The sequence below is a fragment of the Trachypithecus francoisi genome, unplaced genomic scaffold (genome assembly GCF_009764315.1).
Source record: "Trachypithecus francoisi isolate TF-2019V2 unplaced genomic scaffold, Tfra_2.0 Lachesis_group0, whole genome shotgun sequence".
NCBI classification, from domain to species: Eukaryota; Metazoa; Chordata; class Mammalia; order Primates; family Cercopithecidae; genus Trachypithecus; species Trachypithecus francoisi.
The window spans coordinates 76,848,354-76,863,253 of NW_022681453.1; the positions used below are offsets into that span (position 1 = coordinate 76,848,354).

A 14,900-nucleotide genomic window follows, 5' to 3' on the forward strand; every position below is an offset into this window, starting at 1 on the left:
TTTACCTTTGAACTTAGGTTTCCAATGCCCTTCCATTAAGCCACATTATAAGGTAGAGCCTCAGACCCAAGGGCAGAGACTTACTCTCCTTCTGATCATGATAATGAAAGTATCTGGTCAGCAGAAGATAAATTCCTTGAAAAGCCAAGGAGATTGGCTAAACAAGACACAATCATATACACGGATCTGAGCTGTCTCAGTTTAAAAAAAAAGCCAGCAGAAAGCTACAGAAAACTTGGGACAAGGGTTACCAAAATTACACTGAGCTCTTATAACCAGTGACTTCTCTAAATTACCATTTAAACTCATTTTTAGTCATTCTAAACCTTACTACCTGCTTTGAAGGTGAAGACAAAGAGATGGGAAGATGTGTGATATGAGTTGGATGCTTTATACATGCTTTCCCATTTAATTATCCCAGCCTAACATTGGTATTTTTATCCTTACTTTGCAGATTAGCAAGAAGTAAATGAAGTAATGTGTCCATTGCCATACCAGACAATGGGGAGTCTAACATGAAAACCCAGTTGTCTGAATCCCAAATATTTGAAACATAATATGTTTTCCCTCCCTGAACCTTGAAATCTCCATTATTTTCAACCATGTATCTCTAATTTTTAATACTCTCTGTTTAACAAGTGAGCCTTACAATCTAACTTCATGAACTATGCCCATGAAAATGTCTTAATCCAGCCATCATGGCACAAAATAGTCTTCTTGCTTTCTGACAGTACGACATTAAACTTATCTCAAAATGTTTAAAGCATGTTTGAAGATTTCTTTCTTTTTTTAGATGTATGCGTCTTGAGACAATAAAGAATTATTCCGAAAGCCAAAAAACAATTACCTTTACTAGAAAACTACTGCTCAATTGGTTGTATAATACCAGAAAGGAAAAAGTGGGCCCATCAAAGTAAGTGCTTTACAACCTTATAAGAAATGCTATTATATTCACTTGAAATTCCCTGTTTATTTCTTTTAAAATTGTATTCTGAATATTTTGCAAAATATTTTGAGTAATTTTACAATGAAGTGTCTTTTAAAAAATGTTTGCATATTTTATTATTTGAAAAATGGCCTTATTTACAGTCATAGAAAATGCTCACAAATGTACCTAAAGTAAAAAAACAAAAATAATTTGTATGAACAAATTCACTTTTTTTTTTTTTTTTTTTTAGGCAGAGTCTTGCTCTGTCGCCCGGACTGGAGTGCAGTGGCCAGATCTCAGCTCACTGCAAGCTCCGCCTCCCGGGTTTACGCCATTCTCCTGCCTCAGCCTCCCGAGTAGCTGGGACTACAGGCGCCGGCCACCTCGCCCGGCTAGTTTTTGTATTTTTAGTAGAGACGGGGTTTCACCGTGTTAGCCGGGATGGTCTCGATCTCCTGACCTCGTGATCCGCCCGTCTCGGCCTCCCAAAGTGCTGGGATTACAGGCTTGAGCCACCGCGCCCGGCCACAAATTCACTTTTTATACCTGTTACTAAATCAGCCTTCAAACTCACCACAAGTTTTGGTACCCCCATAAGTTGTTAGAGTTTTCTTTTTTTTTTTTTTTTGAGACGGAGTCTCGCTCTGTAGCCCCGGCCGGAGTGCAGTGGCCGGATCTCAGCTCACTGCAAGCTCCGCCTCCCGGGTTTACGCCATTCTCCTGCCTCAGCCTCCCGAGTAACTGGGACTACAGGCGCCCGCCACATCGCCCGGCTAGTTTTTTTGTATTTTTTTTTTTTAGTAGAGACGGGGTTTCACCGTGTTAGCCGGGATGGTCTCGATCTCCTGACCTCGTGATCCACCCGTCTCGGCCTCCCAAAGTGCTGGGATTACAGGCTTGAGCCACCGCGCCCGGCCATAGAGTTTTCATAAAAAATCAAAGGACATTATGGCATAATCTAAGAGAAAAATGATCTGGCCAACATCCACTGTAAACCTTAGCTACATCCTTTTAATTTTTTATTTTAAAAAAAAAAGGGTTTTTTTCCTGTCTTTGCAGTAGATTTAAAGCCTTGAAGTGGGTGGTAGCCACCTCAGAGGAGACCGATGAGTATCCTAGGGCATAAAGAGCTACAGAATGTTTATTAGAAATGTGAGGGTCAGTCACCACCCTAAATTTCTTATGTGCATTTATAAAGTTACTTGAAGAATAAAAAAGACAGGAATAGTATTCTCTTTTTAATTGAGGTAAATTTCACATACATAAGTTAACCATTAACCATTTTAAAGTGTACTATTTAGTGTTATTTATTAGTCCAAAAATAAACTGCGTATTCATTAAGCAGTCATTTCCCATTTCTCCTTTCCACCCTTCTCCTGGAAAGCACCAGTCTGTTTTCTGTCCCTGTGAATGCATTTATTTCAAATGTTTCATATAAATGAAATCATCACTATGTAACCTTGTGTTTCTGACTTCTTTCACTTAGCATAATGTTTTCATCCACATAGCAGAATGTGTTAGTAGCATAAGGGTCATCCTCTTTGTAGCATGTATCAATATGTGATTCCTATTAAAGGCTGAATAATGTTCCATGGTAAATATACCACATTTTATTTACCCATTCATCAGTTGATGGACATTTGAGTTGTTTCTGCCTTTTGGCTATTATGAATAGTGCTGCCATGAACATTCATGTGCAAGTTTTTATTTGAATACCTGCTTTCTATTCTTTTGGGCATATCCCAGGGGTAAAATTGCAGGACCATGTGGTAATTCTACATTTAGTTTCTTGAGTAATCACCAAATTGTTTTCCACAGCTGGTATATAATTTTGTTATCGGTAAGTATAAGTCCTTCAACTTTTCTTTTTCAAGATTGTTGTAACTAATTAAGGTCCCTTACAATTCCATATAAATTTTAGATTATCTTGCTTGTTTCTGCAAAATAAAGAAAAAGGTCGAGATTTTTATAGGATTTAATTTAATCTGTAGATTGCTTTGGGTAGTGTTGTCATATTATCAATATTAAGCCAATATTAATCTAAACCATGAACATGGGATGTCTTGCCATTTATTTAAATCTTTAACTTATTTTGGTAATGTTTTGTTGTTTTGAGCATGCAAGTTTTACGTTAACATTAATCCTAACTATTTTGTTCTTTTTGGTGCTATTTTAAATAGAATTGTTTTCATAATATCATTTTGAGATCAGTCCTTTCTAATGTATGGAAATACAACTGATTTTTATATATCAATTTTGTTTCCTGAAACTTTGCTATTTTGTTTATTAGCGCTAGTTGATTTTTGCAGATTCTCTAGGATTTTCAGTATATAGGATGATGTCATCCACAAATAGAGATTTTACTTCTTCCTTTTCAATTTGAATTCCTTTTATTTTGTTTTCTTAGATTCAAAGGAAAGAAATATAGCTAGGGACAGAATGAATGACATCAGTGACTGCAAAGTTAGCCATCAACTTAAGCAAAGGGAACCTCCAAAGCCATGCTTTGCCAAACATGGTTTTGTTGCTGGGAGAGATCAAGAAAAGCAGCCTGAAGTGAGGACAGAGAAGGGCAAAGGGGTTACCACAAAGTTAACAAGGCTTCAACTCTGCAGCTCCCATCACAGAGGAACTGCCAGAGGCCTTGGAGGGCCCTGGCAATGTGAGCACAGATTATATATTACTGCACTCATAATTTCATCATCCTTTTTTCAAATGGGATGCAAAATTGTAAAAGCTTCTGGGCCATGGCATAGATGTACCTTGGAGAATGAGAAAATGATCTGGTACTTACCCAGTCTTCAATCAGCAGTTAATTAATCATTATCATGCAAATTTTAACAACAATAGTGTATTATTATACTACTTGAATAATTAAAATAGAATTAAAATATTAAAAGTAAATCTTTTTTGTACATTTCTACTCTCCATCATATGAGTATGGAACCTATTTTTCAAAGCATATACATTAATTTAAATTTTGTGATAAAATTTGGATCCATATATTCCACCACCATCCATCCTAGGCTTTGATCCCAGTTTTACACCTTGACAAGAGAAGATGCTCATGATACATCGTGAAGAGGGAAAAATGCAGATTACAGAAAAATATGTGTCATATAACTTCTTTTATGTTTATAGATAATCATTTCATAAACATAAAAAGTTGGAACAATATTCAAAACAATAGTATTCGTCTCTGAAAATAGGAATTATCAAAAGTTAGAAAGTATTCTCTTTATTTAAAAAAAAAATTCCAGTTTGAATTTTTCCTGTGTTATACCAAAAATATTTCTATTAAAAGTAAAAAGAAAAAGTGAATGAGATTTACGGAGGGAGAGAAAGAAAAAGGAGAAACCAGACTCAAGACAGAGGAGGATCAGTGGAAGAAATTAAAAGGATAATTTCTGAAGCAGGATGCCAGAACGTGTTAGCTGGTGGTGGCTGCTTTCAGAATTAAGGAGGGCTGACCGGGTACGGTGGCTCAAGCCTGTAATCCCAGCACTTTGGGAGGCCGAGACGGGTGGATCACGAGGTCAGGAGATCGAGACCATCCTGGTTAACGTGGTGAAACCCCGTCTTTACTAAAAAAAAACACAAAAACCTAGCCCGGCAAGGTGGCAGGCGCCTGTAGTCCCAGCTACTCGGGAGGCTGAGGCAGGAGAATGGCATAAACCCGGGAGGCGGAGCTTGCAGTGAGCTGAGATCCGGCCACTGTACTCCAGCCTGGGCGACAGAGCGAGACTCCGTCTCAAAAAAAAAAAAAAAAAAGAATTAAGGAGGGCTCTGTGGCTGTTGATAAGCAGAACAGAAATGAGTGTATATGAAAATCATTTAACGTAAACCTTTTATCAGATAAAACTGTCTTTTTATTTTGCAGATACTTCTTTTTTCATTTATGCCATACAATAGTATTTACTGAGGAATTTGAGCATGTTGGATACCTTGTGATATTAATGAATATATTTCCTTTTGTAATCTCTTGGATATCCCGGTTAAATGTAATCTACCACAGAGAATTAATACACACTAACTACTGTTTTCTCACACTTTATGTTCTGGAGGCACTACTTAAGGTAATCTAAAATTTGTGTGTGTATGGAAGTGTGATATGTCTGACAGGGAGATTTCCTAGCCTTGTTTTTCAACACTAACAACAGACAGTTTTCTGAAGGAGTGTGTGAATTTCTTCCTCACATTTCCAAACTTTAATTTTTGAAAGTGATTTTTATAGTAACTCAATAGATAATATACATACTTGAAGCACTGATTTCGTATTTCCAGAAATAAATTTTAAAATGGTGTGTGTCAAAGGGACGCAAAGTGAGTTTAAAAGGTATTGGCAATGTTCTCAGTCTTAGCAGTGTGGTGAGTACTTGAATGTTCATTTTATGATTTTTACACTGTATAGATATTTTTATATCTATCTAGTATGATAGAGTAATACACAGAGTACAATGGGAACAGACAGAAGGAGCTTCTTACGCGGAATAGTAGGGTCAGAGAAGGAAGGTATTCAAGGGAAAGTGACACTTCAGTTGAATTTTGAATAATGTATAGGAGTCAAAAAAGAGAATATGCATGAGTACATTGCATAACAAACAAGAACAAGGGAAAACATAGAAGCAACCTATGACAGGTATGAGGAATACCACTCCCAATGACTGAAGCTCAGGAATGAGTTGGTCAGAGTGGAGATTGGAGAGATGTTAAATGTGTTTTCAAGATATGGAAAATGAGGGAAGAGACATAGATGTGAATTAAATAATAAAGGGCAGATCATGCTGTCTCATCTACTTTCGTGACATCAACTGTCATTCATAGTCTAATGACTCCCAAATTCCTGTCTATAGCTCAAATTTTATCCAGAGCCTTAGATTATATAGGTGACTGCTGACTAGATCCTGTGGACAAAGTACTGTGCAAACATTACAGGCAGCATATTGAAAAGAAATGTGTCTTCTCAATCCTACTCTCCCTTCAGAATTTCAATGAAGACCCAATTTCCCAAGCTGAAATCTACAATCATCTTTGAAACCTGCCACTTTCTTAGCTACAGTATGTTTCAAGAAACCGTTTTTTGAAATATACAGAAGGACTGACTGTATGAAGTATCACAAGATAGTAGGAATTTTGACTATTTTTTCCCTTGGAATAGATGCTTCAGTATTTTAGCTATTTGATTTCAAATTAGTATGATCATTTACTAGTATAAATATATATTTTAACATGTCTAAATTCAAATTCTTCTTCTTATTATTATACTTTAAGTTCTAGGGTACATGTGCACAACATGCAGGTTTGTTACATATGTACACATGTCCCATGTTGGTTTGCTGCATCCATTAACTTGTCATTTGCATTAGGTATTTCTCCTAATGCTATCCCTCCCCCATTCCCCCACCCCACAACAGGCCCTGGTGTGTGATGTTCCCCGCCCTGTGTCCAGGTGTTCTCATTGTTCAATTCCCACCTATGAGTGAGAACATGCAGTGTTTAGTTTTCTGTCCTTGTGATACTTTGCTGAGAATGATGGTTTCCAGTTTCATCCAAGTCCCTACAAAGGACATGAACTCATCCTTTTTTATGGCTGCAGAGTATTCCACGGTATCTATGTGCCACATTTTCTTAATCCAATCTATCATTCATGGGCATTTGAGTTGGTTCCAAGTCTGCTATTGTGAATAGTGCCACAGTAAACATATGTGTGCATGTGCCTTTATAGTAGCATGATTTATAATCCTTAGGGTATATACCCAGTAATGGGATTGCTGGGTCAAATGGTATTTCTAGTTCTAGATCCTTGAGGAATCGCACTGTCTTCCACAATGGTTGAACTAGTTTACACTCCCACCAACAGTGTAAAAGTGTTCCTATTTCTCCACATCCTCTACATCATCTGTTGTTTCCTTTTTAATGATCGCCATTCTAACTGGTGTGAGATGGTATCTCATTGTGGTTTTGATTTGCATTTCTCTGATGACCAGTGATGAAGAGCATTTTTTCATGTGTCTACTGGCTGCACAAATGTCTTCTTTTAAGAAGTATCTGTTCATATCCTTTTGAGAAGTGTCTGTTCATATCCACTTTTTGATGGGGTTGCTTTTTTTTTTTTTTTATTATACTTTAAGTTCTAGGGTACATGTGCATAACGTTTATATCATGTATAACACCCCAATGCAATCCCTCCCTCCTCCCCCCTCCCCCTGATAGGCCCCAGTGTGTGATGTTCCCCTTCCCGAGTCCAAGTGATCTCATTGTTCAGTTCCCACCTATGAGTGAGAACATGCGGTGTTTGGTTTTCTCTTCTTGTGATAGTTTGCTAAGAATGATGGTTTCCAGCTGCATCCATGTCCCTACAAAGGACGCAAACTCATCCTTTTTGATGGCTGCATAGTATTCCATGGTGTATATGTGCCACATTTTCTTAATCCAGTCTGTCACAGATGGACATTTGGGTTGATTCCAAGTCTTTGCTATTGTGAATAGTGGGGCAATAAACATACGTGTGCATGTGTCTTTGTAGTAGAGTAATTTATAATCCTTTGGGTATATACCTAGTAGTGGGATGGCTGGGTCATATGGTACATCTAGTTCTAGATCCTTGAGGAATCGCCATACTGTTTTCCATAATGGTTGAACTAGTTTACAATCCCACCAACAGTGTAAAAGTGTTCCTATTTCTCCACATCCTCTCCAACATCTATTGTTTCCTGACTTCTTAATGATTGCCATTCTAACTGGTGTGAGATGGTATCTCATTGTGGTTTTGATTTGCATTTCTCTGATGGCGAGTGATGATGAGCATTTTTTCATGTGTCTGTTGGCTGTATGGATGTCTTCTTTTGAGAAATGTCTGTTCATATCCTTTCCCCACTTTTTGATGGGGTTGTTTGTTTTTTTCTTGTATATTTGTTTGAGTTCTTTGTAGATTCTGGATATTAGCCCTTTGTCAGATGAGTAGGTTGCAAAAATTTTCTCCCATTCTGTAGGTTGCCTGTTCACTCTGATGGTAGTTTCTTTTGCTGTGCAAAAGCTCTTTAGTTTAATGAGATCCCATTTGTCAATTTTGGCTTTTGCTGCCGTTGCTTTTGGTGTTTTAGACATGAAGTCCTTGCCCATGCCTATGTCCTGAATGGTACTACCTAGATTTTCTTCTAGGGTTTTTATGGTATTAGGTCTAACATTTAAGTCTCTAATCCATCTTGAATTAATTTTCGTATAAGGGGTAAGGAAAGGATCCAGTTTCAGCTTTCTACTTATGGCTAGCCAATTTTCCCAGCACCGTTTATTAAATAGGGAATCCTTTCCCCATTTCTTGTTTCTCTCAGGTTTGTCAAAGATCAGATGGCTGGAGATGTGTGGTGTTATTTCTGAGGACTCTGTTCTGTTCCATTGGTCTATTTCTCTATTGTGGTACCAGTACCATGCTGTTTTGGTTACTGTAGCCTTGTAGTATAGTTTGAAGTCAGGTAGCGTGACGCCTCCAGCTTTGTCCTTTTGACCTAGGATTGTCTTGGCAATTCGGACTCTTTTTTGGTTCCATATGAACTTTAAAGCCGTTTTTTCCAATTCTGTGAAGAAACTCATTGGTAGCTTGATGGGGATGGCATTGAATCTATAAATAACCTTGGGCAGTATGGCCATTTTCATGATATTGATTCTTCCTATCCATGAGCATGGTATGTTCTTCCATTTGTTTGTGTCCTCTTTGATTTCACTGAGCAGTGGTTTGTAGTTCTCCTTGAAGAGGTCCTTTACATCCCTTGTAAGCTGGATTCCTAGGTATTTTATTCTCTTTGAAGCAATTGTGAATGGAAGTTCATTCCTGATTTGGCTCTCTGCTTGTCTGTCACTGGTGTATAAGAATGCTTGTGATTTTTGCACATTAATTTTGTATCCTGAGACTTTGCTGAAGTTGCTTATCAGCTTAAGGAGATTTTGGGCTGAGACGATGGGGTTTTCTAAATATACAATCATGTCATCTGCAAACAGGGACAATTTGACTTCTTCTTTTCCTAACTGGATACCCTTGATTTCTTTCTCTTGCCTGATTGCCCTAGCCAGAACTTCCAACACTATGTTGAATAGGAGTGGTGAGAGAGGGCATCCCTGTCTTGTGCCAGTTTTCAAAGGGAATTTTTCCAGTTTTTGCCCATTCAGTATGATATTAGCTGTGGGTTTGTCGTAAATAGCTCTTATTATTTTGAGGTACGTTCCATCAATACCGAATTTATTGAGCGTTTTTAGCATAAAGGGCTGTTGGATTTTGTCAAAAGCCTTTTCTGCATCTATTGAGATAATCATGTGTTTTTGTCTTTGGTTCTGTTTATATGCTGGATTACGTTTATTGATTTGCGAATGTTGAACCAGCCTTGCATCCCAGGGATGAAGCCCACTTGATCATGGTGGATAAGCTTTTTGATGTGCTGCTGAATCCGGTTTGCCAGTATTTTATTGAGAATTTTTGCATCGATGTTCATCAGGGATATTGGTCTAAAATTCTCTTTTTTTGTTGTGTCTCTGCCAGGCTTTGGTATCAGGATGATGTTGGCCTCATAAAATGAGTTAGGGAGGATTCCCTCTTTTTCTATTGATTGGAATAGTTTCAGAAGGAATGGTACCAGCTCCTCCTTGTACCTCTGGTAGAATTCAGCTGTGAATCCATCTGGTCCTGGACTTTTTTTCGTGGGTAGGCTATTAATTGTTGCCTCAATTTCAGAGCCTGTTATTGGTCTATTCAGGGATTCAACTTCTTCCTGGTTCAGTCTTGGGAGAGTGTAAGTGTCCAGGAAATTATCCATTTCTTCTAGATTTTCTAGTTGATTTGCGTAGAGGCATTTATAGTATTCTCTGATGGTTGTTTGTATTTCTGTGGGGTCGGTGGTGATATCCCCTTTATCATTTTTTATTGCGTCTATTTGATTCCTCTCTCTTTTCTTCTTTATTAGTCTTGCTAGCGGTCTGTCAATTTTGTTGATCTTTTCAAAAAACCAACTCCTGGATTCATTGATCTTTTGGAGGGTTTTTTGTGACTCTATCTCCTTCAGTTCTGCTCTGATCTTAGTTATTTCTTGCCTTCTGCTAGCTTTTGAATGTCTTTGCTCTTGCCTCTCTAGTTCTTTTAATTGTGATGTTAAAGTGTCAATTTTAGATCTTTCCTGCTTTCTTTTGTGGGCATTTAGTGCTATAAATTTCCCTCTACACACTGCTTTAAATGTGTCCCAGAGATTCTGGTATGTTGTATCTTTGTTCTCATTGGTTTCAAAGAACATCTTTATTTCTGCTTTCATTTCGTTATGTACCAGTAGTCATTCAGGAGCAGGTTGTTCAGTTTCCATGTAGTTGAGCGGTTTTGATTGAGTTTCTTAGTCCTGAGTTCTAGTTTGATTGCACTGTGGTCTGAGAGACAGTTTGTTATAATTTCTGTTCTTGTACATTTGCTGAGGAGTGCTTTACTTCCAATTATGTGGTCAATTTTGGAATAAGTGCGATGTGGTGCTGAGAAGAATGTATATTCTGTTGATTTGGGGTGGAGAGTTCTATAGATGTCTATTAGGTCCGCTTGGTGCAGAGATGAGTTCAATTCCTGGATATCCTTGTTAACTTTCGGTCTCGTTGATCTGTCTAATGTTGACAGTGGAGTGTTGAAATCTCCCATTATTATTGTATGGGAGTCTAAGTCTCTTTGTAGGTCTCTAAGGACTTGCTTTATGAATCTGGGTGCTCCTGTATTGGGTGCATATATATTTAGGAGAGTTAGCTCTTCCTGTTGAATTGATCCCTTACCATTATGTAATGGCCTTCTTTGTCTCTTTTGATCTTTGATGGTTTAAAGTCTGTTTTATCAGAGACTAGGATTGCAACCCCTGCTTTTTTTTGTTCTCCATTTGCTTGGTAGATCTTCCTCCATCCCTTTATTTTGAGCCTATGTATGTCTCTGCATGTGAGATGGGTCTCCTGAATACAGCAGACTGATGGGTCTTGACTCTTTATCCAGTTTGCCAGTCTGTGTCTTTTAATTGGAGCATTTAGTCCATTGACATTTAAGGTTAATATTGTTATGTGTGAACTTGATCCTGTCATTATGATATTAACTGGTTATTTTGCTCATTAGTTGATGCAGTTTCTTCCTAGCCTCGATGGTCTTTACATTTTGGCATGTTTTTGCAATGGCTGGTACCGGTTGTTCCTTTCCATGTTTAGGGCTTCCTTCAGGGTCTCTTGTAAGGCAGGCCTGGTGGTGACAAAATCTCTAAGCATTTGCTTATCTGTAAAGGATTTTCTTTCTCCTTCACTGATGAAACTTAGTTTGGCTGGATATGAAATTCTGGGTTGAAAATTCTTTTCTTTAAGAACGTTGAATATTGGCCCCCACTCTCTTCTGGCTTGTAGAGTTCCTGCCGAGAGATCTACTGTTAGTCTGATGGGCTTCCCTTTGTGGGTAACCCGACCTTTCTCTCTGGCTGCCCTTAAGATTTTTTCCTTCATTTCAACTTTGGTGAATCTGGCAATTATGTGTCTTGGAGTTGCTCTTCTGGAGGAGTATCTTTGTGGCGTTCTCTGTATTTCCTGAATTTGAATGTTGGCCTGCCCTACTAGGTTGGGGAAGTTCTCCTGGATGATATCCTGAAGAGTGTTTTCCAACTTGGTTCCATTTTCCCCCTCACTTTCAGGCACCCCAATCAGACGTAGATTTGGTCTTTTTACATAATCCCATACTTCTTGCAGGCTTTGTTCATTTCTTTTTCTTCTTTTTTCTTTTGGTTTTCTCTTCTCGCTTCATTTCATTGATTTGATCCTCAATCGCTGATACTCTTTCTTCCAGTTGATCGAGTCGGTTACTGAAGCTTGTGCATTTGTCACGTATTTCTCGTGTCATGGTTTTCATCTCTGTCATTTCATTTATGATCTTCTCTGCATTAATTAGTCTAGCTGTCAATTCTTCCACTCTTTTTTCAAGATTTTTAGTTTCTTTGCGCTGGGTACGTAATTCCTCCTTTAGCTCTGAGAAGTTTGATGGGCTGAAGCCTTCTTCTCTCATCTCATCAAAGTCATTCTCTGACCAGCTTTGATCCGTTGCTGGCGATGGGCTGCGCTCCTTTGCAGGGGGAGATGCGCTCTTATTTTTTGAATTTCCAGCTTTTCTGCCCTGCTTCTTCCCCATCTTTGTGGTTTTATCTGTCTCTGGTCTTTGATGACGGTGACGTACTGATGGGGTTTTGGTGTAGGTGTCCTTCCTGTTTGATAGTTTTCCGTCTGACAGAAGGACTGTCTGTTGGTCTGTTGGAGATTGCTTGAGGTCCAATCCAGACCCTGTTTGCCTGGGTATCAGCATCAGAGGTTGCCGAAGATAGAATATTGCTGAACAGCGAGTGTACCTGTCTGATTCTTCCTTTGGAAGTTTCCTCTCAGGGATGACTCCACCCTGTGAGGTGTGGGGTGTCAGACTGCCCCTAGTGGGGGATGTCTCCCAGCTAGGCTACTCAGGGGTCAGGGACCCACCTGAGCAGGCAGTCTGTCCGTTCTCGGATCTCAACCTCCACGTTGGGAGATCCACGGCTCTCCCCAAAGCTGTCAGACAGAGTCGTTCGCCTCTGCACGGCCCCCGCTGCTTTCCCTATTGGACCTCAGCTGTGGGCTGTCCCCAGAGGTGGAGTCTACAGAGACAGGCAGGTTTCCTTGAGCTGCTGTGAGCTCCACCCAGTTCGAGCTTCCCAGCGGCTTTGTTTACCTACTTAAGCCTCAGCAATGGCGGGCGCCCCTCCCCCAGCCTCGCTGCTACCTTGCGGATAGATCGCCGCAGACTGCTGTGTTAGCAGTGAGGGAGGCTCCGTGGGCGTGGGACCCTCCCGGCCAGGTGTGGGATATATTCTCCTGATGTGCCTGTTTCCTTAAAGCGCAGTATTGGGGTGGGAGTTACCTGATTTTCCAGGTGTTATGTGTCTCAGTTCCCCTGGCTAGGAAAACGGATTTCCTTCCCCCTTGCGCTTCCAGGTGAGGCGATGCCTCGCCCTGCTTCAGCTCACGCTGGTCAGGCTGCAGCAGCTGACCAGCACCGATTGTCCGGCACTCCCTAGAGAGATGACCCCAGTACCTCAGTTGAAAATGCAGAAATCACCGGTCTTCTGTGTCACTCACGCTGGGAGTTGGAGACTGGAGCTGTTCCTATTCGGCCATCTTGCTCCGCCCCCCAGCTTTTTTTTTTTTTAATCTGTTTAAGTTCTTTGTAGATTCTGGAGATTAGCCCTTTGTCAGATGGGTAGATTGCAAAAATTTTCTCCCATTCTGTAGGTTGCCTGTTCACTCTGATGGTAGTTTCTTTTGCCATGCAGAAGCTCTTTAGTTTAATTACATCCCTTTTGTCTATTTTGGCTTTTGTTGCCATTGCTTCTGTGTTTTAGTCATGAAGTTCTTGTCCATGCTTACGTCCCAAAGGATATTGCCTAGGTTTTCTTCTAGAGTTTTTATGGTTTTAGGTCTAACATTTAAGTCTTTAATCCATCTGGAATTAATTTTTGCATGAGGTGGAAGGAAGGGATCCAGTTTCAGCTTTCTGCATATGGCTAGCCAGTTTCCCCAGCACCACTTATTAATTAGGGAATCCTTTCTCTGTTTCTTATTTTTGTTAGGTTTGTCAAAGATCAGATGGTTGTAGATGTGTAGTGTTATTTCTGAGGCCTCTGTTCTCTTCCATTGGTCTATCTCTCTGTTTTGGTATGAGTACCATGCTGTTTTGGTTACTGTAGCCTTGTAGTATACTTTGAAGTCAGGTAGCATGATGCCTCCAGCTCTGTTCTTTTTGCTTAGGATTGTGCTGGCAATGCAGGCACTTTTTTGGTTCCATATGAACTTTAAAGTAGTTTTTTCCAATTCTGTGAAGAAAGTCATTGGTAGCTTGATGCAGATGGCATTGAATCAATAAATGACCTTCGGCAGTATGGCCATTTTCATGATATTGATTCTTCCTATCCATGAGCATGGTATGTTCTTCCATTTGTTTGTGTCCTCCTTTATCCCGTTGAGCAGTGGTTTGTAGTTCTTCTTGAAGAGGTCCTTCATATCCCTTGTAAGTTGGATTCCCAGGTATTTTATTCTCTTTGTAGCAATTGTGAATGGGAGTTCACTCATGATTTGGCTCTCTGTTTGTCTGTTCTTGGTGTATAGGAATGCTTGTGATTTTTGCACATTGATTTTGTATCCTGAGACTTTGCTGAAGTTGCTTATCAGCTTAAGGAGATTTGGGCTGAGACGATGGGGTTTTCTAAATATACAATCATGTCATCTGCAAACAGGGACAATTTGAGTTCCTCTTTTCCTAATTGAATACCCTTTATTTCTTTCTCTGCCTGATTGCCTTGGCCAGAACTTCCCACACTATGTTGAATAGGAGTGGTGAGAGAGGGCATCCCTATCTTGTGCCAGTTTTCAAAGGAAATATTTCCAGTTTTTGTCCATTCAGTATGATATTGGCTGTGGGTTTGTTATAAGTAGCTCTTATTATTTTGAGATACCTTCCATCAATGACTAGTTTATTGAGAATTTTTAGCATGAAGTGCTGTTGAATTTTGTCAAAGGCCTTTTCTGCATCTACTGAGATAATCATGCGGTTTTTGTCATTGGTTCTGTTTATGTGATGGATTGTGTTTACTGATTTGCGTATGTTGAACGAGTCTTGCATCCAGGGATGAAGCTGACTTGATCATGGTGGATATAAACTTTTTGATGTGCTGCTGGATTTGGTTCGCCAGTATTTTATTGAGGATTTTTGCATCGATGTTGATAAGGGATATTAGTCTAAAATTCTCCTTTTTCTTGGTGTCTCTGCCAGGCTTTGTTGTCAGTATGATGCTGGCCTCATAAAATGAGTTAGGGAGGATTCCCTCTTTTTCTGTTGATTGGAATAGTTTCAGAAGGAATGATATCAGCTTCTCTTTGTACCTCTGACAGAATTCGGCTGTGAATCCATCTT

The 14,900-nt window shown here is 39.5% G+C and overlaps 1 protein-coding gene across 8 annotated transcripts in view; it reads left to right on the top strand.

Moving 5' to 3' along the window:
* Positions 1 to 14,900, top strand: part of SLC9C1 (solute carrier family 9 member C1) — a 146,918-nt gene that overhangs the window by 71,063 nt on the left and 60,955 nt on the right. For all 8 annotated transcript variants that reach the window (XM_033211311.1, XM_033211312.1, XM_033211314.1 and 5 more), the window contains 2 exons: positions 794 to 913; positions 4,809 to 5,004. In XM_033211311.1, the coding sequence (XP_033067202.1) occupies positions 794 to 913; positions 4,809 to 5,004 (316 nt within the window). The remainder of the gene's footprint in view (positions 1 to 793; positions 914 to 4,808; positions 5,005 to 14,900) is intronic.